Source organism: Canis lupus, chromosome 26, assembly GCF_011100685.1.
Source record: "Canis lupus familiaris isolate Mischka breed German Shepherd chromosome 26, alternate assembly UU_Cfam_GSD_1.0, whole genome shotgun sequence".
In the NCBI taxonomy this organism is placed as follows: domain Eukaryota; kingdom Metazoa; phylum Chordata; class Mammalia; order Carnivora; family Canidae; genus Canis; species Canis lupus.
In genome coordinates, this window is record NC_049247.1 from 13168671 (window position 1) to 13195775 (window position 27105).

Genomic DNA, 27105 nt, shown 5'->3' on the forward strand with positions numbered 1-27105 from the left:
TAACTTTACTCAATCAAATCAAAATTGGACCCTCACCCTGCTCTCTTAAGGCACACTTCTTGACAAGTATTCCACCACTTTGTCAACACCATTTATTCTCCACTCTTCATTCAGTGAAATCAGGTCTGATTCAAGCAATTCTTTATTTAACCTCTTTTATACATTAAACACATCTGCAGTCACACTTATCTCACCCTCTCCCAGGATGGCGTGGAAGACTACTACCTATTTCCTTTTCTTGGTAAAGGTACTCCTATACTCAAATTCTTTCCCATTCATTCATAAACAGTTTTTATTTCTTCCTCTTTACTTGCTCCAGGTTCCTCAGCCATTAAAGACATTCTCTTGACCATGTTACTCTTTTAGGGGTACTGCTGTATCTTACCTCCCTGTTCACTAATATCAAATAATCAATGTGTAAGTAAAATGGATAGTATAATAGTATTTATAGTCATACCAATAAACAACTTGCTTATGAATAAATAACTTTTGTGTTATAAAAGATACCAGGTACCAAGAAAAATAATGGGGATGCTATCTTAGAAAGGGATGAGTCAAAGAGCTTCTCTAAAGAAAAGGGAGGGGGGCAGCCCGGGTGGCTCAGCGGTTTAGCGCCGCCTTCAGCCCAGGGCCTGATCCTGGAGTCGGGGGATCGAGTCCCATGTCAGGCTCCCTGCATGGAGCCTGCTTCTCCCTCTGCCTGTGTCTCTGCCTGCCTCTCTCTCTCTCTCTCTCTCTCTCAAATAAATAAATAAATAAATAAATAAATAAATAAATAAATAAAATCTTAAAAGGGGGGGGGAGGGCACATAAACTGAGGCTTGCTTTTTAAAATCAATAGCCACGGTAAAGACCACTCCAAGAAGACACAATTACATGTGCAAAGGAACTAAGTTGGACAGCATTTGGCATTTTTTTTTAAAGATTTTATTCATTTATTCATGAGAGACACAGAGACAGAGACAGAGGCAGAGGCACACAGGTAGAGGGAGAAGCAGGCTCCACACAGGGAGCCTGATGTGGGACTGGACCCCGGGCCTCCAGGATCACGCCCTGGGCCAAAGGCGGAGCTAAACCGCTGAGCCACTGGAGCTGGCTGCACTTGGCATTTTAAAAAAAACTTTCTAAAGAAGCAATGTGGCTGCATTATTGTGAAAATGAAAAAGACTAGTATAAGATAAATTTGGAAAGATAGGTATATTTGTTCATTCTTTGCCTATCAAAAAGACAAAGATACATCAGAGTAGCTGAAAACTAAAGTAAATCCACCTATATACTGCTTACAAAAGGCATACAAAATAGAACCACCCTACAGAATGAGAATGAAAGGGAGAAAATGATATGCCAGGTGAATCCAAATAAAAATAAAGCTGGTATAGAAATAACAATAAATAAAACAATAAAATATTTTTAAAACAGGCTCATCATTACATTATAACAAACAAAGAATTCAACAAGAAATCTAAACAATCTTGAATGTGTATGTACACAGCCATATGGTATGCCATAGAACTTAAAAATATGAAAAGGAAAAAATTTGATAGAATAACAAGGAGAAATTGACAAATCTGCAATTAATTAAGATTTCAACATACTCTTCTCAGTACTTAATAAAATAAGCAAATTATTAAGAAAATAAAACAAAACTAACAAAAAAACCCAGCAATGACAAAAATATATAAAATTGAGTATATATGCTGGCTTTCCAGAAATAATCTATTCTCTTTCCAAGAACACATGTAAGATGTACAAAAAATGGACTAGGTACTAGGACACAAGTTAAGTCCTAAATTTCAAAGATCTAATACCACACAAACTATATACCTTCTCTAATCACAGTGCAATTTAGTTAGAAATCAACTTTAAAAAAATAAGAAGGTTAAAATAAAATCCTTTTGTCTGGAAACTTTAACATGCACTCTCTAAATCATGGGTTACAAAGGAAATCACAAAATATTTAAAACTGAATAACAATGAAAATAATACATGTCAAAATCTGCAAGAAACAGTGCTTACAGAGTAATTTATATTCCTATAGGCCTATAAAAAAAATCTGAAAATGAGATAAGCATTCAAATCAAGAAGTGGGGGGGGGGGCAAAAAAACTCAATGAAAACAGAAAGATGAAAATAATGACAAAAACACACACTAATAAAACAGAAGAGAAGAAGAAGAAGAAGAAGAAGAAGAAGAAGAAGAAGAAGAACAACAACAACAACAACAACAACAACAACAACAACAACAGCAGCAGCGGCGGAAAAGATTAACAAGGGGGGCAAAAAGTAAATAAAAATAAAAAATAAAAAAAACAAGGGGGGGGCAAAAAACTCAATGAAAAACAGAAAGATTAAAATAATGACAAAAACACACGGAGGAGGAGGAGGAGGAAGAGGAGGGGGAGGGGGAGGGGGAGGAGAAGAAGAAAAGAAAGAAGAAGAAGGAAGAAGGAAGAAGGAAGAAGGAAGAAGGAAGAAGAAGAAGAAGAAAAGCAATGGAAAGGATTAACAAAATCCAAACTTGTTTTCTGAACAAACTAAAGTAAGGACAAACCACTAGCGTGACCGATCTGGGGAAGGAGGAGAGAACACGCCTATGCAATGGGGGTGGGACACAAGGGAACAATCATGGGAACTCAGAAGGGGAAGTAACCATAGATAAAGTAGGAATGTTTGAATGATAAAAATACTATATGTAACTATATGTAAATCTGAAACACATGAAATGGATCATTTTCTATAAAAATAGAAGATTTAAAAAATATTTTGAAAAGAATAACTAAGAAGTATGCCTACTCAATTCAACATCAGCTTAGAAGGTTTTATAAAACTTTCAAGGAACCGTCTCTCTATTCAAATTATTTCAACAAAGGATAAATAGGAGAAAGCCTCCCAAATCTTTTCTTCAGGCCTGTATAGCTTTGACAGTAAAACCGGATACTCTTCAGTTACAAAAAGAGAAAGTCACACCTAATAATTTCACTCACAAACACAGACACAAAACTATTAAATTAAATAATAAGAAATCGAATTAAGAAGTGATCCAGAGATCTATGGGGTTTATGTTGAAATAAAACAATGGATTAGCAACATCAGCAAGTTTATTAATGTAATACAGGTGTACATTAACAGATGGAGAAAAATCAAAGAATCCATCTCAACACACAGAGAAAAAGCATCTATTAAAATTTTTAAAATCCGACAATCATTATTTAAAAAATAAACTTTCGGGCAGCCTGGGTGGCACAGTGGTTTAGCGCTTGCCTTCAGCCCAGGACGAATCCTGGAGATCCAGGATCAAGTCCCACGTCGGGCTCTTTGCATGGAGCCTGCTTCTCCCTCTGCCTGTGTCTCTACCTCTCTCTCTGTGTCTCTCATGAATAAATAAATAAAATCTTTAAAAAAAAAGATAAAATAAAATAAAAAATAAAAAATAAACTTTCAGCAAACTGGGAATTGAAAGGAACTAATCTAACTTAGATAAGGTAATTATCTTGTTTAATACTGAAACTTTAGGAGGATACTCTACTAAAAAGCCCAAGACAAGGGTATCTCCTTTTATATACAACACTGGCCTAGATGTCCAAGTCAGCGCAATAAGAGAAAGAAGTAAAAAATCAAAAAGGAAGAGGTAACACTATCTTTATTTGCAGATGACATATTACTCAGATTTTTTTCAATGACTAATAGAAGTAACAACAGAGTTTCTTAAGGTTGGAGACACAAGATCAGCAATAGCTGTGTTCCTACATGCTGTTCACAAAATACAATAGAAAAAAATTGCCCATTAGTAACAGCAATGAAAACCAAAAGGTACTCAGAAAATAAAATTAATAAAAGATATGTTAGGCTTCTATGGAGAAATTTACAGAACACATTCAGTTTGAAGAATATAGATAATATAAATTATTTTAAAAGATGGATCATATTCCGAGACATGATTATCAGTATCATAAAGGTTGCAATTCTCCCCAAATTGATCTATAAATTCAATGCAATTCCAACCAATATCCCAATAAGTTTTTCGACAAGCTGATTCTAAAATTTATATAGAATAAAGGGCCAAGAATAGTCAATGCAATTCTGAAACAAAGCAAAAGACTTAACTTACTAGTCCAAGATTTATTACTAAACCACAGTAATAACAACTGTAACAACTCAAAAACAAAGACTAATGAAATCAAACAGGAAACTCAAAACCATCCTCTAATGGCTCCAGTGTAAAGCCAAAAAACCAGTAAATTTCAACCCCCAAACCCAGTTACCTTTCTGGACAAACTGCCTATTGCTCTCTTCTATTCTCTCTCCATTCCAGCCCAGTAAAATCTCTGCCGTCTCTCAAATAACCAATCACAATTCCTCCTCTGGACCACTGAAGCTTACTGTTCTCTTGCTTAGAATTCTCTTCCTCCCAGCTATCCATAGGGCTCTCTCCCTCACTTTCTACATGTTTTGTTTGAATGCCACCTCCCCAGCAAGACTTATCCTCACCATAGAATTTAAAGGTACAACTCACCAGGACTCTCCTCCCCTCTTCCCCTACAGTACTCACCACTTACTAATATTACCTCTGGTACACCAAACACATGCTCAGAGGCACCATGAAGCTACAAACAGTCTTATGAACTCTAAGGCTCCCTCTACATTATATTCTCCCTATAGACATTGGCAAGGGAATGAGATGAAGGGGGAGACAGGGATGGAAGGAAGAAGGAAGAGAAGAAAAGAGGAAAAGAAGGACGGGAAGAAATGAGAGGGAGGAAGACAGGAGAAAAGAGAAGAGAAGGGGGCAGAATGAAGAGGGAGAGGAAAGAGAAGAGACATTTCATAGGATAGGAGAAGGAGTTGTTTCTGGAGACTACATGGCAGTGTGTGTGTTTATTATGAAACTTCGTCTCAGAGGTGTGACTGAGTTTTCTTTTTAAAAGTCACATTCAAGGGGCACCTGGGCGGCTCAGTGGTTGAGCATCTGCTTTTGGCTCAGGTTGGGATGCCCAGGGTCTTGGGATGGAGTCCCACATAGGGCTCCCCACAGGGAGCCTGCTTCTCCCTCTGCCTGTGTGTCTCTGCCTCTCTGTCTCTCATGAATAAACACGTAAATTATTTTTAAAATAAATAAGTAAATAAATAAATATCACATTCAAGACTATAATTACACTACTGGAAAAATGCTATTATGGATTTCATAGGGATTTGCTCTATAGTTTTAGCATTTGCCACTTGTTTTCTTTTAAAAATCAACAGGTGAGAATTTTGAATAAAAGTAAAATAAATGCTAGAGTTATTATTTTATGACTAACAAATAACTGGGTCTATATATCTGTGCAAGTTATTCACAAGAATGTCATTTTAAAGTGCCCTAAATAAACACTATTGATGAGATAAAGAACACCACAGGAATTTATTAACTATTTTCAAAATATGAGATTAATTCTTACTTCAAATATAGAACATGATTTATGGAAGCTAATTCAAGCTTAAAATCCTCTTAAAGGGATCCCTGGGTGGCTCATCGGTTTAGCACCTGCCTTTGGCCCAGGTGTGATCCTGGAGTCCTGGGATCGAATCTTGCATCAGGCTCCCTGCATGGAGCCTGCTTCTCCCTCTGCCCCCCACCTACCCCCACCCCCACTCCCGTCTCTCATGAATAAATAAAATCTTTAAAAAAAATCCTCTCAAACTTCCTCTTCCCCTCCCCCTTCTCTTCCCTCTGTTGTTCTTTCTCCCTCTCTTTCCCTTCCTCACCCCACTCCATGCCTCCCCATGCTTCTCATTTTATTCTTTCTCTTTGTCTTTCCTCCCTCCCCCTCATTCTCCCTCTGACTGTTTTACTGTATTTCACCTATGTTGTAAGTAGATCTCCAAATATTTTACCAGATGTTTGTAACTCTTTATTCTAAGCTTTAAGGACCTATTTCTTTCAGAATTAAACTAGGAAAGAAACCATCAGAATATCTTCTTTCAAGGTTAACCCCTGGGTAAAGGTGGCAATGTCAGTCTGTGAGTAATCAAAGCAGCAGACTCCTACCTCCAGCTCACCTTGGAGCTTCCCTAGACATTATAGTTTTAGGGAACATATTTCTATTTCTCTAAACTAGGAATCATGAGAGCATATATATTTATCTTCTTTCTTTCTTTCTTTCTTTCTTTCTTTCTTTCTTTCTTTCTATCTATCTATCTATCTATCTAATCTATCTATCTATCGAAACTATGTTGGAGAAATCTCTTCTACTGTTTAAGTGCTGAATAGCTAAACATACAAACATTCCCTCTTGGCAATCAGTGTATTAAGAAGAAAATGTTCAGTGTTAGTTCTAGTATACACTCACTTCATGAGCCACCCCTCTAGCCTTAACCAAGCAGTCTACTTCAAGACTGGACACTTCTTATTGCATATGTCATGCTGCTTCTTAGGTTGATGGTTTTGTCCATGCTTTTCTTTTGACTACAATAAATTTCCCCTATCCTTCATCTGACTCCTACTCATCTTTTCCAAGAAATCACCCCTAAAGTCTCAGACAGGCTAAATGCCCCCATATGCCTCTCATTCAAAGCACTTTCATATTTTAAGTTTTACATCTAGTCCATCTGACTTTGTGAGGGTAGAAATCATATTTTATCTATCTATTTGGACCCCAGGACTTAGCATGGTATTTGGAATGGGCAGATGCCACCTTAATGTTTCACTGAGTTTGTGATACTTTCTACTTTTCCTCTAAAACTTTTTGGCATTTTGCTAGGAGACTCAAGAAATATGCCTGGAATTCGGAGTCATGAGATACAGAAGACGGGAGTGTAAAGCTGTGATATTCTAGCTGTGATATCTACCCATAGCCTTGAGAATTTCTGATGATCTTTCTAACCATTCTTGTGGAAGGAGTCTGCTCTGGGCATAGCACTAACAGCTGCAGAATATAATATAGTGTGACCCTCTTTGGAACCCAAGATAGTTTATATTCTCTGGATTCGAAGATAGACTAGCACAAAATAAATAAGAACTAGACATAGAGGTCAATAGGATATTCTCTTCTATAAATGCCATTAAAGAATCTGTTCTTTTACTCTATTATCCATCTTAAGTAGTATGACCAAATCAATCCTCCTAAATCACATTTGTAATAAAAATCAATACTACTCAATCCCGTGTCATAACCCCCCACTGCCCAGAGGAAAAATCTAAACCCCTCTGCCATGTGTCCAGGCTTTCCTTATTCTGTTACAACCCACTTTTCTTTTAAAGTAGTATTTAAAACCCTATTTCCAGGTACCTGGGTGGCCCAATGGTTGGGGGCATCTGCCTTTGGCTCAGGTCATGATCCCGGAGTCCTGGGATTGAGGACTATCTCCCTCTGCCTATGTCTCTGCCTCTCTCTCTGTCTCTCATGAATAAATAAAACCTTTTAAAAAACAAAACCCTATTTCCATGTACAAACTCTCAATGACAACAAGTCTGGAACAGCTACTGCTTTGTGCATATTCCACATACATTCTTGTAACTCCACATAATCTCCCACTCCCATCTTTTAAAGTCCGACATCATTTCTACTTTTTCTATAGAGCTTTCTCATATTAGCTCTTTCTATAGACCTCTTTCTTCCCTGCTACCCAGAGTACTTACGTCCTTTGGCACGCATGCTATCAGAAAAACTCATTTAATCACAAACATTTACTAAGCACGTCTACCCATCTTGTGTAAGACACTCCGCTAGATTTAGGGATATGGAAATAAACAAGACCAGAATCAGCCCCTAGGATATAAACAAGACCAGAAATATTATAGTGTCCTGAGCAAAGCACTTAAAAATTTTAGAAAGAACAAAAATACTAACATAAAACTACTGTACTGGCCCGCATAGCAAGATCCGAAAGATGTTAAAAGGTATAGCAAAATAAAGATGGAGAAGTTCTAGTAGGATACCACAGTTAAAATTTTATACTTTAATATTAAATCTAAAAAAGAAAAAACTCATCCTACAATTGTAATATCTTATATGGGTTTGTACCCTGTGTAATCTTAAAGAATTATCAGTTTATACAAGAATGACATGAACCCATAGGAATGAGGGGATGTCTAGGGAAAAAAAAGTATTCTTACTATTTATAAAATATCCCATCTTACTGTTAGAATTGGATAAAATGTTCTATGCTCAGAGACCCAGTAAGTAAAACTGAAACTACATTCCAATGAGAAAGCAATGTGGTTGTGGTCTATCTTTCCCATACCATCTCTTGCTACATTAGTTTGTATGTTCAAGTCTTCCATCACCTTCAGAGGACCTGTCATAATTTGCTGTTACTTACTTTGATGGTCCCCTCCCATTGTAATGAAAGCTCCCTAAGCCCTCTGTACTCCATCTACCTAGTACAGTGTAAAATACACAGCACAGTCACTAAATGAATGTAGTTTTAGGCCATAACCAAAGATTAAGTTACTTTTCTTCAGAAAGTTTCCATCTTGAAGAGAACCAGAACAGCTGATGAATATAGTGAATATTTTTAGAGTGGGAGGATGTTTAATTATTCATTGAAGGCAACAGTACATAATTTCCAGTGAGGGCATCTGGGTGGCTCAGAGGTTAGCGTCTGCCTTCGGCTCAGGTTGTGATCCCAGAGTTCTGGGATCGAGTCCCACATCAGGCTCCCCAGAGGGAGCCTGCTTCTCCCTCTGCCTGTGTTTCTGTCTCTCTCTTTCTGTCTCTCATGAATAAATAAATAAAATCTTTAAAAAATAATAATAATAATTTCCAATGATAGGGGAAAAGTCAACTTTTAAAACTGCTTAGTCAGGAAACACAGGGGATTAAGAGGGGTTGCACCTCTGTAGTTGGGAAAAGACCCACAAAAATGTGAAAAGGGAAGGACTAGTATTACAGATTTTATTCTGAGAATATTCTAAATCTTAAAAAAAAAATCTTTTTTTACTTCTTACACTGAGTTTTTAGAATGCAAGTATTACACGTGATTTCAAAATGCATTATGAATATTAATAAACTCCTGTTCTTTTCATGGTGTAAAAGTGTTTTGATAATAGATTCACAAAGCAGAACACATTTAATCTTATCTAAATGCTTTCTGTGTTATGAACTTATCTTAAAATTTTCCAAGCTGTCATTAACTGAATCTCTTGCCAGAAGTAATTTGTTTCACTCTATAGATCCTCATTTGGGAATATTTTGCTAATGTTACTTTATCATTTCCTTTCCTTAAAAACATACTGTTTACTTTGGTGGCTTTCACAAAGACTACGTTGAGATTTTTTGCTCACTAGCATAGTGGCATACTGACCTTTCTCTTATCAGGCAAGCCTTAACTTTCCTCCTTTTTAAAAGAGGATGGCATTATAATATTCAAATAACAAGATAATTATTTCATAATACTCTGAGATGCTTTCACTATTTCATATATCTTCCCCCTTTAAATTATAAGTTAAACTTGATACAGAGGCAATGAAAACGTCCAGTCAAGTTTATGGCACATAATTTTTTTTTTAAATGAGAGAGAGTACTTGTATTATAACTGTCAAATTACCATTATAATCTTATGAAATTACCCTTCTAAGAAAAAGAGTTACCAAGTAAATTATTACAATACAAAATTGCCTCAGTGAACAATTTTCCTTCATATATATATGCACACATATACTAATAAGTATATTCTTATAAATATGCGTGCACACACACACACGAATTTAATTAGCAAGCTCTATGATTTTTCCTTTCTACCCCTCCATCCTCAAAGCTAAGTTGTTCACTGGCAGTATATTTGGCACTGGTGCTGTGCATTAATTCTTGCTGATCACAAGGGTACCATTATGGCACTACAGTGGTAACAAACCAGCAGCACATCTTACATCAATGTAAAACAATGCCCTAGCGGCCTAAAGGACTTAGTGTTTCTCCCTGAGTACCTCCCTTGCTAGAAGCAAGCGACAGTGCAGAGGCTATGATTCCCTATATATCCTTGATCCAAAGGCTTTCTAGATAGCTTGAGGGTTCCCATCCTGATGATACAAACTGTATAAGATAATTTTCAAGATGCCAAAATAGACATATGAGCTACTCTAGTCAGTGATATGTGGTTGAAAATCAGAAGCCAACGTAACACAAAATTTGAGAAGGCTTATGAAAGTCATCTTATTAAAAATCTCTCTTGAGGTTACTAAACTAGGCCAGATTATCCAGTTGCAGTCTCCGGACAGCCCTCTGAAAATTCAATGGGAATGTGCCTGGCAGAGAATACAGATTAAACTGACATTTCTATTAGGTACTCACAGCCACCAAAGTACTTTTATTGCTCATTTTAAGACATGCATGGATTCTCTTTTTTTAAGTATATATATATATATATATATATATATATATATATATATATGAAGCCTTTATCCATTTTTTGGTTGCTTTAAAAGATAGTAATAAAGTTTACGTGAGGGGGGTGGAGTAGAGCAATGAGGGAGGTAATGGAGAGCCACATAAATTTTTCTACCATTTTTTCACTAAATACTGTGAAGGCACTATATATAGTGCTAAGTACAATAAAAGATCAACTGATATGAACACAGCTAAGGCTTTTTTTTTTTTTTTTTAAGATTTTATTTTTAAGAAATCTCTACACCCAACATGGGGCTCCACCTCACAACTCTGAGGTCAAGAGTCGCATGCTCTGCCAACTGAGCCCACCAGGTACCCTGCTAAGGCTGTCTATATTATTTTGCTTCTCTGCCTGAGGGCATACCCTAGCCTTTCTCTATTACTCCTTACTGCTAAAATAGAATCTTCCCAAACTACAAAATACACTTGTATAGAACGTCTTAAAACCATGAGTGCTTACCTCTATTTCTATGCAAACAACCTACCACTGTGACAGATTCTGCTACCTGAGGAGGAGCCTAAGTGGTAGTCATGTAGAGTGACTGCCAGCTCCAACGAAATGCAGGGACAGACCCCTGACATCAACTAGATTCCCACACCCAGCTTACAGTAAGAGAAATGACCTGCCAAAAAAAAAGTTCAAAGCATAGGAGAATTCTAGTATGTTGCCATTCATCAGGTGAACAACAGCAAGTAGAGCTTCACCTACATGGTCAAACATTGCCCCCCACCCCAATTCTGTTAGCAAATACCAGTGCTAGGTATGTAGTCTCTTTGCTTCCATAGAGTATTATTTCTCCATATTCCACTAATGTACTTTACTTTCCATTGTGTCTGAGTATCAACCCTTAAGAGTTTTTCCAGTCTCATTATATTGATTATATATAAAATACCTTAAATACTTCTAAAACATGATGAGGCAGGGAAAAAAAAAATCCATACTGAGATTCTCCTTTTCTCTCATAATCAAAGTCTACTTAAGGAACCAACAGTGCTATGTTACAGTATATATTTAATGAGAGCTGATATATAAATTAAATGCACAACAACATAAAATTATCCTGTGTCCCTACTCACAGTAATGGTACCAGTTATATTTTTAAAAGACAATGCCTACAATAAACAAGACAGGGCCGGAGGGGGGTGGTCCACCTTTTTATATAACACTATTTCAGATCTAGCAGCTGATACTCAGCTCCATGTGGCTTGGCAAGTTCTTTAAAGCTTTCCAACATTTGGCATTAGCCTACCAGAGAGCAGGGCCTTTTATATTCAGCCCTGTTGCAAAATGTCTCACTCACCAGTACTCAAAGGAGGTCACAGTTTTCCCAGCAAAGAGAAAATAAAATTGGAGCTGACACTTATTTGGTAGAATGCTGTTATCAGCAAGTATTTTTCTTCCATACTCTTTCCATGCCACAGTCCTACTCCAAAAGGTAGGTCTTTCTTTTCTTTAATCAAAACATAGTGCAGCTTCTAATCACCAGCACTGCTTGTGATCCCAACGCCCTTACCCCTAACCTAAGAAAAATAAATCTGACAGTTGAAACCAATAGAAAAATAAACCTAGGATGATTCCATACTTCTCTGATAATCTATTTTATATCATGAAGTCAAATGTTTTGGAATATGTTAAATTCTGAACAGAATTAACTTTGATTCTTAATTAAAAACAATTTTTCCTAATGAAGTAAAATTCATGTGAGAGGATATAAAAGAAAGAGGAAATACTGGAACTCACAGAGTTATTAGGTGCTGTAAACCTGAAAGATGGCATTTATTCAATTTAAGATGCCATAAGCATCTCCTTAAAGGAACGAGAAATACAGGAAATATCACCTGAAGATGGAGCACCTAAAAGTTGGTGCAGAACCAAAGATAGCCAATAAACACCCACTCTTCAAACTATTCTAATGTGCACAGTAGTTATGCAGGCATTAAATGACAATCACATACGATCAGCATCTGGTCACTGCCAAAATATATGACTGTTTAAAATTATGAGTGTTCACCTTTTTGCACCAATTTGCAAATGATTTAGATATAAAGAAGATTTTGTCTGAGGATCTCCTTTTATCATCAAGAGTCAGTAATAGCTGAGGCAACTTTCACAAGCTACCATGTTTTCAGTAGGCCAATATGTGAAGCACATCTTTTAATGATATTTCTCCCTAACAATAGGTAAAGAGACAAAAAAAAAAAGTGGTGCATTTTTCTTAATTTTTGTTTATTTTAGTGATAAAAGCTACACACACACACACATTCACTTCCCATCTGAAGTTTAGTAAATTTAACTGAGTCAAACTAACCTAATTCATATTTTCTCCTTTTAAAACTATTTTTTAAAAAGTAGAATTCACTAAACTTAACAACAAAATTCACTGAAAACAAATAATGAAGTTATAAAATACTATTTGAATCAAATTATCATCTGAATAAATATCAGTTTTTCTAATTAGCAATCATACCTTCAACTCTGATTAATATCTGAATTTGAAGCAACTATACATCTATTTTACATTATATTCAGAGATTTCCACCTAAAATGATTTTTTTCCTTTCATAATGCTAACAAAAGTGGGTTAGTTACTGGTTAGTCACTAACCAGTTATGTTAGACACTGGTTTTCTTTTAAAAGAAATGACTCAGGCTGGAGTCATTTACTCAAGATCAGGCTGGGGTTATTTACTCAAGAACAAAAGACTCCTTCAGATATACTACTTTTTCTCCAAATGACACTGACCAAATCTTACTTACTAATTTTAAACATATATCAGTACTGGAAACTACCCAAACTCCCATCAATAGTACGATGGATAAATAAATCAAGGAATATTCACACAACAGAATCTAATAACGGCAATCAGAATCAATGGCCTACAACTACACACAACACCCTCAATGACTATTACAAACAATGTTGAATGAGAGAAGACAAGCCAAAGAATACATACTGTATGATTCTATTTACATAAAATATAAAAACAAACTAAACTAAGCTGTTAGAATAGTGCTTATGCTTGGGAATTAGAGAGGTCTTAGGGTGCTGGTAACGTTCTATGTCTTGACCTGAGTGCAGGTTATATAAATGTGCTCAATTTGGAAATACTTATTGAGCTATAAACACTGTAACAAATGTACATTTTTACTATATGTTATGCTTCAATATAGTTATACATACACAATCAAAAAATAATGCAGAACATTAACATTTTGGATTATACAGAATTTTAGGTTAAATCTGAGTTGCAAAAGCACAAGTATTTATCTTATAATCTGTGAGAAACAGAATAATGTTTTCCCAAAGATGCTCCTGTCCTGATCCCCAGAACTCTAGTTTATGCTGCATGGCAAGGGAGAATTGATTAACACCACTAATCAACTGACCTTAAAATAGATTATTTTGGATTATCAAGGGCCCAATATAATTACAAAGCCTTTAAATGAGGAAGGGGGAGGCAGAAGGGTCAGCATCAGAGCCATACAGTGTGGAAAAGACTCAAATAACCACTGCTAGCTTTGAAAATAGAAAAGGGCCACAAGCCAAGGGAAACTGGAAAAGGCAAAAAAAGAGATTCTCCCCTAAAGTGTCTAGAAAGGAGTTGGAGCCTGCCAACATCATGACTCTAGCCTGGTGAGGCCTATTTCAGACTTCTGATGTCCAGAACTGAAAAGATACTAAATATATAGAAGATAACAACCATCACCTTTGTGGTGATTTGTCTCAGCAGCAAAAGAAACTAATTCATTATCTTTATTTTTTTAGACTATTACAAAATTTACACAAAATAAACATTTAAGCCAACACATAGATTTTAAAGAAAACACATAGTAACACTTATGGTAGCCTGTTCCTAAATGCTAATATAAGGGGCCAACTTCCCCCTTATTCTTTTTTTTTTTTTTAAGATTTTATTTATTTACTCATGAGAGACAGAGAGAGGCAGAGACACAGGCAGAGGGAGAAACAGGCTCCATGCAGGGAGCCCAACGAGGGACTCAATCCCAGGTCTCCAGGATCATGCCCTGGGCAGAAGGTGGCGCTAAACCACTGAGCCTCCCGGGCTACCCTTTAAAAAAAAAAAAAAAAAGACTCCCCCTTTTCTTGGAGGTTATCATTACATTCTCCAATAATCAAAGCATATGTTCATTCTGTCTTATACCCATTTATTCAGTACATATTTTCCACTTCCATCAACAATCAGGTTAGTTCTCAAGTTCATTCACTCACTGAATCAAGACAAAAATTTTTTTAAAGATTTTACTTATTTGAGAGAAAGAGAGAGAGAGAGAACAAATGGAGGATAGGCAGAGGGAGAAGCAGACTCCCCACTGAGCAGGGAACGATATGGGGCTTGATCCCAGGACCCTGAGATCATGAACTGAGCTGAAGGCAGACACTTAACCAACTGAGCCAACAAGGCGACTCCAAGACAATTATTTTAACAAAATCAAGTTCTCAATTTTCCTGAAAAAAAAAAAAAAAAAAAGTCTAATGCATTTTGAGTTTATACCTTACTACTCAAATTTAGTGAACAAAACATCAAGAAGTGAATTTTTTAAAGGGGAAGAAAGAGATCATTCTGTCCTAATTCAGTAATACCTAAAAGCAAAAGAATGAGGAAAAAATCAATTTGGGGACATCTGTAAATAACCATAAGACTTCTAACTTATCAGTTAGCCTCAAGAAAATCAGGCCATTCCAAAGTTAAGGAAGAGTCAAATGTATTCTGCAAAAAATGTACAGACTAGAATTTCTAAAATCAAATTTCTAAAGAAGCCTGTTGTAAATGATCAGCTGCACATACCTGTTAATAAGATATCTGAATAAATATTTATTGCAACTGTTATTTCAAGATAGTTCTACCTTTCTTTTTCAAAAGCTGCTTTAAGCAGCTAGCTATAAGATTACACCCATAGGAAAGTAGCAAGAAGGAGACAAAGAATATGATGTAGTATGACTTTTTATTATTATTAATCAGCTACTTAAATGAAAGAACATCCAGCTGCAGCTGATAGAAAATTTTTCAAAACGTTTTCAACAGAGGTAAATGTGGATCTAGTTAGCCTAAAATTCAACCACAGCTTATATAAGTTCAGGACTTCCAAAGAACCACTAGTGGGGATTTAACCAGTAACAGGAGGCATCTAAATGTGACTGGCAAAGGAGGTAAGGCAATCATAAGATGCAAGAACAGAACTAGGTGATGAGTATTTAGAACATCAGTGTTTGGAGATGGGACAGTAACTAGAATCTCCATGGGAGGCTGCTATTCAAATCAGACAAACCCATCTCCCCTAAAAACTACACGTTTAGTGAGGAGCCACTGTTACTAAGGAGCATTTACCCTGTACATCAGATAAGCTGGGGCAGAAAATGTTAAAAATCACCAATTAAGATCAAGGAAACAAATGATCAACTCTGCTCCAGTTCTATGTTAATTAAGCCAGGAGCATTCAGTTTAATTCTGGATGCCACACTTAAAAGAGAATAACCAAAGAACTTATAACCAGCCAACATGACAACAATTGAAGGAAGTAGAGACATTTAACCAAGAAATGAGACAACTTTGGGAAGAGATATAAATAATCATTCCTATACAAGCTATACGCAAGTACACCCTGCCATGAAATCTATTTTGCTCAGCATGGTGTTTTATAATCATTATTGAGGATATTATGTACTATCCTCAATTGTGGCAAATATCAATTTTATGCACTGATCAAAATGTGGTAACACAATTGTCAATATTACAAAATGTGGTAATACAATGGTCAATACAACACAATGTGTCAATACAACACAATGGCATACCAGAAAACTCTGGCATATTGACCAAGCACCACTGCAACTGGCACTACAAAAAAATACACTTCAATTCAGTATAGACTTTCTGAGTTGTTTAAAGAAAATATGGGCTAATAAGAAGGGTAATAAATTTGGTATTTGTGAAGGTGTGGTGGCAGAAACTCCAAGCATGCCGAAAGAGAGAGACAGAATGACCTTTAAATGGTACCTTCACTCCTGAGATTATTCCAATGATTCCATATCTCAATTTCCATATAAGCCATACCTATTTATAAATATCCCACATGGACTGATTACTCAGAGGCAGATAGAATACTGAAAGGCAAAGCACATCAAATTATAAGGGGAAGGTATACTGAGACAGAGTAAAGAGAAGTACCTTGAAGACCCTATTCTGAAACTTGAAATGTATATTGCTGGTAAAGCCACAAATGCACGCATTCTTAAATCAGTCTTCCAAACCAAATTCTTCTGCTCTCCCTTTATTACAAGGATTACTGTTTGAAAGCAGAACTTATATGAAGACCTACTTATAAAAGCAGCAATATAAGAGTGGTGAATAAACAGAAATTTATTCTCCCTGGAAAGGAAACATGAGGCTGATAGCCTTCAAGAGCAGCATCCTGTCAGCCTGAAGTATCAGCCTGTGAGTTGGAATGAAAAAGAAAATCAATACTGTTTGAATAGAAATAGTTATAAAAAGAAGAAATTCTCCTCGGGTATGGTGCCATTACACTGTTTACCCTCAAGAACTGAAGTTTCAATTCAATTCTGCTGAGGATAAAGGGCTGCATTCATCCACCGTTAGCTGATGTTCATCTTGAACAATATACTCACACAACATAAACTTTTAAATTTCTTATTCACAAATACTTAACTTCTGTGCCTGAGGTCATCATTGGTAAGAATTCCTAGAAATATTCTTTCTCTGGTCTCCTTTGTCAGCTACTCTGCAAGAACTACCATCTTAAAACTCAATGGATAGGTCTATCCCTCTACCCATTTAATCATGATAGGCTGAATCCCCTCTGCATCAATTAAGCACACAATAGCGTGCAGTACATAAAAACCACAATAAGCAATACAGAAAAAAGGATTAAAGCCATGAAAAATGTATTAATTTATTCTCTACAATGCACTTGTAATTCTTTCACTTCCAGTCAAGATCACAGTACAGTTTAATAGTCTGGTTCAGGGACCAATTAATCCTTTTATATTTAAATCAATCACTGACTCCTCTCCGAATAATTTAGCTTCTACATGCTGCCTCCCATTTGATGTCTTCAGGGAAAGAGCACAGTTAACACTATGTGGCACATTAATCATGTTTGGTAATAGAAAAAGAAATGCAGTATCAGAGAAATCTCATATGGAAAGTAGAGCATGCTCTAAAATATGTTAGCATAACCATTATACGTGCCATCTTTTTCTTAATTAAAACAGGCAAGTTAAACCTGGAGCCCAGACTGCACCCTTCATCTAGCTCTCCATTGCATGTATGCACGGATATACTTATTTTATGTATAAAATATATATCCAGGAATACAACCATTCTATGCAACACATTTCCCTCCATTGCTGTCAGATTCCTCTCTCCCATCCCAACTAACAGCAGGATGACTTGATGATGCCCCAACAGTGGGAGAGGGGGGAAAAGTAACAGAATAGTGAATATTTTACTCAAACTGGCATGTGTTTGGCACCTTGCCACAAAACTGTGTCCTTTTCCTTGAATGACTCTGAAGCCTAATAAATGGGGTTAATTCGATGCAATAGTTAGGTATCATCTAAAGATTCTTACCGCTGCATGTAGAGCAGATGTCCATGTTTTAAGAATATTTTCTCTAAATGAATAGATCAAGAAAGCACTGAGAGTTCAAATGACTGTGAGTGACGACACTGTACTAAATACTACTCCTTACTTTGACCAACAGCAAAAGAAGGTCTTCTTTTTCTTTCCTGGATCTTATTCACCCCAAGAGTAAGTCAACTCTGTATTCTAGTGGCCACACCATGGATTACAAATGCATGATTTAGCTTCAGAAATTTCAAAGCAAACATAAGCACTTTTCAAATGGTTACAAGTAAGTGTTTTTAAAAATCTTAACTGGTCAACTTTGTATGTAGATCCAGCACTGAAAAAAGTAGTCTGTCTTGGCATAACTTGAATGCACTGCTGACCCAGAAGCTCTGCCAATTCAAATGATTCTAAAGGGAAGAAAGCACACAGAGAATATTAACTCTGTGTTCACTTGACTCCAACCAGACATATCAAATGGTTAAAGGTTAGGATCAGCTCTGTCATACTAGTGAGAAGAAGAATGAAAAGAGAGGCCATGCTTATAAGTAGTAATCCAAACTCACAAACATGTATGGCATCTAAAGACAGAAATTCAAAAGGTTGACTACTTTCACTGTCACACCAAAAGAGTATTTCTGAGTGTGTGAACTATGACAACCTTTGAGAATCTGGTTGACAACCATGACCTACAAAAAATCATTAGGTGTAAAAATATTGAGTGTTATATCTCTGTTCCCCAGAACAATCGTATCAGAGAAACACTTGGAAAGAGTATAAGTCTTTGGTCTGTTTTTTTAATCTCAGAATAGACCACCACTTATGAAGATTAAACAAATGGACCAAGCTCGTCAAAAATCTTGTCCACAGAATACGAAGTCACCAGCTAACAAGCTACCATTAGCAGGGTATGTTTGCTTTGTGTTGATTTCACAGTGATTATATAAGAGAAGTTTGTGTGGATTCATTCACTCTCTCCTATCTCATTTCCCCTTACTAAGCAAGAATTGAAAGTGTTACACAGAGACATAGAGCTGGTAAGAGACCCTACAGATTAACTACAAAACTATAATATACACAAATCCCAGCATTTAATGCAGGGGTGGGGGGGGGGATTTCCTGTACGTGTTTGGGTAAAATGCACTCCGATATTTCAGGATTGTACATCTCAGATGGTGAATCCCAAGAGGGAAAATGCTACATGCTCTTTCTGGATTCAGTTTAGGATAGTGTTCAAAACAAGATCATAAAAAGCCTGACACATTCATTTTGAAACTGGTGTAATCTTTCCTTTCCTCCTCTTGTCTGCTTTTAATCTAGTTGTCCCAGTTCTGGGCTCAGGTAGCACTGATGCCCTCTGGCTGATAAAACAAATGAAAGCTTCACCACATCCCTGAAGGGCTCCACTCTCAGGCTCAGTGCTCATCTGAGCTGCTCTGGAAAATTCCCTCTGACCATCCTGCAGCAGACACTGTACTCAGCTTCTGAATGAGGATCTCAGGTTCTTCTTAAGAACTCCTAACCTGATAGGTTCTCTCTTCCTTTACTAGGCTGTGTGGGTTTGTGACTAATTGCTCTTTTATCTATGGACAGCAAGTACTAAAAACTATGGTGTGACCACAACATGCATCACAGCTTATTTGAAAAGGCTCATATAAAAGAGAAATGTTCTTCTAGACATCTCACACTTATTATAATTTGATCATCACCAGATTTTCAGATAAATAATCCAGTAAGCGTTGTGATTACTAAATAGAATCCAATTTAGAGTGGCTATTATATCAGCAGCCATTTTTAGTCAGACAAGTTACAAGTAAAAAGAAAAATGAGTAATGCAACAAAAAGTCCAAAGTTTTAAACTAGCTTTTCAAATCACCAATAACGACGTATTTTAGGTACATACTAGGTAATTGATTAGTAAAAATTAGGTGAATAAATGGTGACATTTCTAATAATATATAAAACGTATTCTGGAAAAGACATCCTTAAAAAAAAGAAAAACGGGCTTATATAGCATCTTACTTGTATAGCCAATACTAAAATTCAGTTTTATTATTCTCTATATACTCTTTAACATACTATGTCCAAGTCAAAATATGATAGGCTGGTTTTTAGTCATTCACACAAAGGAAAGAATTCTTGATTATTCTCTTATTTTCAAAAGTTGAATCTGTTAATTTTAAATAATCACTGTGAAAAAACAAGTAAATACAAACATGCTGAGTATCAACATGAAAGGTACTGGAATGCTCCTTTACTAACCAGTTTAAAAAAAAAATCACACAAAAATTAAAACTGAGATGCAAAATCCAAAGCCAAATGGATATGATAATACTACCTTCCAAAATAATAGCTGCAATGGCCATTTAAAAAGAAGTTTTGGATATTTAATACCTTTAATTTATATTGTCATTTTCTTTGTTAAATGGAATGAAACACAACTCTAATGGTACTTTATATATATTAGAACATTTTAGCAATTAACATAAAATTTAGTAAAAATATGGACATATAATTAAATAAAAGATCAATTGATAAGGGAAATTTTAATAGCGGTAGAAATCAATAGAGTGTTTTTCATTTCCACAATTTCTTTTTTAAAAGAAAGAAAAAAGGGACGCCTGGGTGGCTCAGCGATCAGGCGGCTGCCTTCAGCTCAGGTCATGATCCCAGGATCCGGGATCGAGTGCCGCATCGGGCTCCTGTGAGGAGCCTGCTTCTCCCTCTTCCTGTGTCTCTGCCTCTCTCTCTCTCTTTCTCATGAATAAATAAATAAATCTGGAAGAAAGAAAAGAAAAGAAAAGAAAAGAAAAGAAAAGAAAGGAAAGGAAAGGAAAGGAAAGGAAAGGAAAAGGAACGGAAAGGAAAGGAAAGGAAAGAAAGGAAGGAAAAAGAGAAAAAAAAAAAAAAAAGTGAACTTCAGCCGGCAGGAGGCCTTCCTCCCGTTCGTCCCCTCCTTCGGCTTCCGTCCCCCCCTCCCCCTCCCTCCGCCTCCCGCCCTCCTCCCACTCCCGCCCGCCTTCCTTGCCTTCTTCTCGCCCCTCCCTTGCCCTGGAAGGAAGGGAAGGAAAGGAAGGAAGGGAAGAAAAAAAAAGATAGTGACTTTCTTTGCTCAACACCCAAGAAGGACATCTATCCAAATTAAGCACCTGACAAGAACATGAAAAATTTAAGACATAAATATCAAGTTAGCTGTATTATAGCTTTATATGAAAATGTTATGGATAGCAAAAAAAAAAAAAATACTATTGCTTTCATTTTGTTTTATAAGTGGGTTTTCTATACCCAACAAATCTGCATAGGTAAGCTATATGGTATAAGCAACATGTTTCAGATAGTCAATATAATTTAAGGTAAAATAATGTGAGTGATTAAAAACACAAAATTAAAATAGATTAAGATAATAATGAAATAGGGACTCATGTGACACTATCTCAAAGCTGTTCCCAACGATACTCTCCCAAAGCCACCTAGACAGATGGAGGGTCTCTGACCAGCATTCCTTTTCCCATTCCTTCCTCCCTCCAGCAAGGTCCTCCTGAACTAACCTCAGTCCTCAATACTACCAGAACACTTGTCCTTTCCCTTCTCTCTGTAAACTTGTACATCCTATCTGAAACATGTAAAAGTTAAGTTAGAGTCCCAGTATTCCCTCTTGCTTTCTCTTCAAGAGAAGTTAAGGGAAGCTTTCCTACAGCATTTACTGAATATGTGGGTTTTTTTTTTTTTGAATGTGTGTTTTTATTCAGGTTAGTTTTTACTTGATTTTATGAAAAACTTCTAGTTAAGAGTTGTACTTGCAGAGATACATGTTACTTTTAATCGTTCCATTTAAAACCCCATTTATTACCATTTAAACAAACGAGAACAAACATTTTGAAGAGAACAAGTAAATCCATGGTTATCACTAGTCACAAAGGTTAATGAAAGCAGTACTAGGCTGCACTCTTGAAACTGAGAACTGGAATAGTTATGATGACAACTCCTCAGAAGTTAACTGTACACCACAGTGGGCTGAACCAGGGGTGGTAACCTAACCCACTCTGCCAATCAGAATTCCTTTCCTAGTACTAGAAACTTGGATAGAAAGAGTGAATTAAAATCTCTCCAGAGACTGTATCAATTAGAACCTGTAACTCTGAGATTTGCAACGGATCTGGTCAGACACCAGGGGTAGTATGAGGTTGAGGGCAAGAGGAAGAGGGTGTGTGATGACGTACAGGGAAAGGAGTAGTTAAAATATTAAAAAGTTCAGAACATGACAGTTAAAATGGAAAGGAAATTCATTTTACAGGTAAACAAACCAAGAAGTATCCCTGGTAATACTACTATCTGGGAACATTCTTTAATTGGTAATAGTTATGATATAAACTAATCTATAGACCAGAATAAATTTTTGTCTTTTTAAATATCAGAAAAACTTATTTTTCTGTCTGAAAAAGCACAGAAAAATGAGCTAAGTTATCCACATCTTGCAGCCTTTTCTTAGGCTTTTTAACTGGAAGGAAGGGCAGTGAATCAAGTTAGTCATTATCATTACTGATTTCTATTTTTTAAATCATTGTGTCTTTTAATAGTTTTTTAAAACTGAGGAGACACAATGATATTCTAGTATTCTTGCATTATCTTTACTTAAATCTTGTTCCCAAGGAAACAGCTAACGACTCAGTATCAGACCCTGCATAATTATTGACTACAAAGGAAGTATATATATACTACAATGAGACATTTGCTCTTTAGCAAAATGAAAATGACCCACTTGTTTTTTGTCTTAATATTAAACAAAAGTCTCTGATTTCCATATACAGACCGTACCTTTAACTAGATAGGTGCTAACAAAAAGAGGTTACATTACTTAACATGGTTTTGCCTGGAAGAATGTTACTATTTTCAGTGGCATTCTATTCTAGATTAAAACAAAGACACAACTAAAACCATTGTTATTTTTAGGCACTTAGCGACTGCCTCTTTTGGAAGAGGCTCAGCTTTGAAGTCATTTCTGTTAAAGCATAAGTGAAGATAACTGCTCATACACCATCATGGATGAACATATTTCTCATGATCAAAAAGCCTGAAATTAAAATGAATTAAAATTTAAAATTTACATTTTATATTACCAAAAAAGCACTAATCTTCTTGAATATATTATATAATTGTCTATAATATTAACAACAAATCTTCTACCTTTTTAAATCAGTCTTTTTTCTAAAGGAAGCACTAAAAATGTTGGCATAGCAAAAGAAACAGTGATACATGAATCACTTGCAGAGTTAAGAAAAAGTAAATGAAGTGTGGAGAGTTCTTTTCCATACACTGTCAAAACCTCTAATTTACACTTCTAAATAAATGCTTTCCGTTAAAGATTTACAAATATTCAAAGCAGGCAGTTGTAACTATATATGTAAAGTACTGGATCTAAAAATATACATACATGGACATTTTTTTTAAAGATTTATTTATTTATTTATGATAGACAGAAAAAGAGAGAGAGAGAGGCAGAGACACAGGAGGAGGGAGAAGTAGGCTCCATGCCGGGAGCCCGATGTGAGACTCGATTCCGGGACTCCAGGATCGCGCCCCGGGCCAAAGGCAAGCGCTAAACCGCTGAGCCACCCAGGGATCCCCATACATGGACATTTTATTTTGCCTCAAATATTCAAATGATAAAGGAAGGCCAGCCAACTGAAAACTTAGCCTCGTTTACCACTATATTTTATAAACTAAAATAAATATTGATTACAAAAATACCTAGAGAATAAAATTTGAGGGCAGGATTTTTCAAATGGTAAGGGTTATAAAATCAGTTTAGTGGATTTCAATCAGTATTTTTTAATTAAAAATAAATGTTTAGAATAGAAAACAAAGAGATTTTCAGGCTTGTTTTAAGAAAGAAGAGACATGAACACATGTATACTGGGTTGCAATGTAAGATCTATTTCTTTGAATGCAATCAAGAAAAATTTGGAAGTTCTTTGAAAGATCAAATATTGCAGTAAACCTCATTTTAATATCTTGATAGCATGAAGATTTTTCATTATATTGGCCTTTTAAAATGTTCTGTTAAAGCCCCAAACCATAACTGGCAACTAAATTCTTCCAGGTAAAACTTCATAGAAGTTAAAATTTTGACTCCTACACAACACAAGATGTGGAAATCTTCCCTAATATTGGTACCTTAGCAGACCAGGACAGTATACACATTTAGAAAATAATTGAGAATAGACATAAAATCTGAAAATTGAAATGACAATTTTGCCAAAATTTTTTTAGATAAATCTGCATGCTATAAAATTTCTCTGTGTACACATGGAACAGGAACCATCAATGCTAAAAGTTCTTTATAAACTAAATGTATCTACTGGATGGGAAATTAAAAAGAAACACTACTGAGACATTCTAATAACCAGTGGCAGGAAGCCAAGCCTGGCTAATACAAAAGCAGTAAAATTAACTAAAGACTTCTCTCCATGAATTAAGAGCACATCCTACTTTGAAGATAGTAATTCTTTTTTTTTATTAAATAGTTATGCAAGCTCCATTTGTAGTTAAATAATCTATAGATTCATCTGTTTAAGAGAAATACACATTCTTAAAACAATATACACACATCATTCAAACTTAATATATTCTTCAAACTTAATAAAAATGTTCATTTTTCAAAAACTTAACAATAAACTTTTAAAATGTACATTGTACAAAAACCATATGAATAAAACATACACAAAAATACCTAAATTAGAAGCCAGTGTTTATAAAATCAAACCCTAAGGAAATGCGTTGTAGATTCTTCTACATCATCAACAGTTCTAACAGAATTAAAACATAAATGAATATTACATAAGACTTTAACATCAAGAAACAGAAGACACATCCCTCAAAAAATTAAAAATAGAACTACCATATGATCCAGCTATTCCACTTCAGGGAATTTATCCAAAGAACATGAAAACACTAAATCAAAAAGATATATTCACTCCTAAATTCATTGCAGCATTGTTTACAATAGCCCAGATATGGAAACAACTTAGGTATCCATCCATGGATGAATCAAGAAGATATATATATATATATATATATATATATATATATATGGATACACACACACACAATGTAATACTACTAAGCCTTAAAAAAAGAAGAAAATCTTGCCATCTGTGGTTATGGATGGACCTTTATTCATACTCAATAAAATAAGTCAGATGGAGAAATATAAGCATGATTTCACTTACATAAGGAATCAAAAAAAAAACAAAAAAAAAGCAAAACAAAAACTCAGAACAGACTGGTGGTTACTAGAGGGGAAGGAGACGAAGAGGTTCAACTGTACGGTGATAGATGGGCAACTAGACTTATGATAGTGATCGATTTGCATATTTTAGGTGTATAACATTATAATTCAGTATTTCTATAAACTGCTAATTGATCACCAATTTTACCTCAATTAGAAAATGTATTTTGCTAAGATACAATAACAGAATGCAATTAATTAGTATTTCATTTAAATAATTTTTTAAAACTAGAAATATATTTTTACTTTCCCATAATTAAATAGTCTGTATGGACTCTTTTAAAATCATACATGAGGGATCCCTGGGTGGCTCAGTGGTTTAGCGCCTGTCTTTGGCCCAGGGCGCGATCCTGGAGTCCCGGGATTGAGTCCCGCGTCGGGCTCCCGGCATGGAGCCTGCTTCTCCCTCCTCCTGTGTCTCTGCCCCTCTCTCTCTCTCTCTCTCTCTATGTCTATCATGAATAAATAATAAATAAATCTTTAAAAAATAAAAAATAAAAAAATAAAATCATACATGAAAAATTAATTCTAATTAGCCTAGATATTAACTCTGTCACTGAGAAGTAAAAGTCAACCGCAAAGAGTAAGGATAAATGGCAACCAATTATATTAAAAGAGGTAGCTACTGAGAAGACAGATCAAAAGATAGGAGGACAAGGAATAAGGTGAACCATAACCTGCTTTTAGCATTTCAAGAGAGGTGTATGTTATGAAATCACATGCCAAAAACTTCAAATTCTAGCCTGACCCTCAATTTAACAGCAGCTGTAGCCAGTTTTCAGTTTTTGAAGTCTAAAACATATTATGTGCTTAACTACCAAAAATATACTTCATAAAGCAAAGAAGCAGAAAGACAGCTTCTTGGGGTAAACATCTTGCATGATACCAAGGACTCATTCGAGGGTACTGATTAGAATTCAAGGCTGTGTGTGACTGATTTCTTTTGTTACCTCAAAGACATGGCCTGATACACAGGACAGAGAGACAAAAAGGTCAGATTATAAGGATGATGAAAGTAATTAGGAAATGCAAAGGTTGAGAGGGAGTGTTGTTAGGTCTTAGGAAGTGGGTCTTACTGAGTCAGAAATCCAATTTTGGATGCAGAGAGGCATCTACTTGGTTATGCAGTAGACAGAACCTAAAGGCATTAACTAATGGGGAAATTGCTCCAAGATTTTACTAAGCTGTGCTACAGAAATTAATTCTTCATCACCCACTGAGAAAAATGTCTTGATGTCATTCTAAAAGGGTGTTAAATCAATTGTGATCTTTGTAGGGGAAAAAAGCTGGAAAGCATCATTCACTCTTAAATGTCAGCCAGTTAAGAACAAAAATCACTAATCATGTGTTGGACTCTGGTTTGCACTACATGGTTTTGACAAGTTAACCATTCCAATCTTCTTGTGCTTAACCTACCATTACAGCTCAAGTCTCCTAGACACACTTATAAGCTTGGATAAGGGAGGGGTTAAACAGGGTACTGGATACATAGAAGTTAAGCAGCTATGAAAATTAATAAGGAAGAATTTACAAGAATAATTTAGAAATGAAAATTGAAGAGTTTAATGTATTTTGATTAAATGAGAATGTCAAATACATTTCCATAAAACAATGGTCAATGTAATAAGTAATGTAAGGTAAGCCTCACCATTACTACCTTGCAAAAGTGCTAAAGAAGCTAAGATGTTTTCTAGAAAATAAGCTAAATAATCCATTAGTCCATTTATTATGCAAATATCTAGCTTTCTGAAAGATTTACAGAAAACATTTTCTTCATGTGTCAGACACTATGTAAGAAATCAAGAAATCTACAGTACTAATTTTAGAATTTCTTATTAAAGAAAAAA

At 35.6% G+C, this 27105-nt stretch overlaps 1 protein-coding gene across 6 annotated transcripts in view; it reads right to left on the reverse strand.

Moving 5' to 3' along the window:
* The window catches only part of MED13L (mediator complex subunit 13L), a 295303-nt gene that overhangs the window by 66075 nt on the left and 202123 nt on the right, over nt 1-27105 (reverse strand). The window contains exon 3 of one of the 6 annotated variants that reach the window (XM_038575209.1): nt 18281-18380. The exons of the other annotated variants lie outside the window; for them this stretch is intronic. Coding sequence (XP_038431137.1) covers nt 18281-18380 — 100 coding nt within the window. The remainder of the gene's footprint in view (nt 1-18280; nt 18381-27105) is intronic. 6 annotated transcript variants of the gene reach the window in all.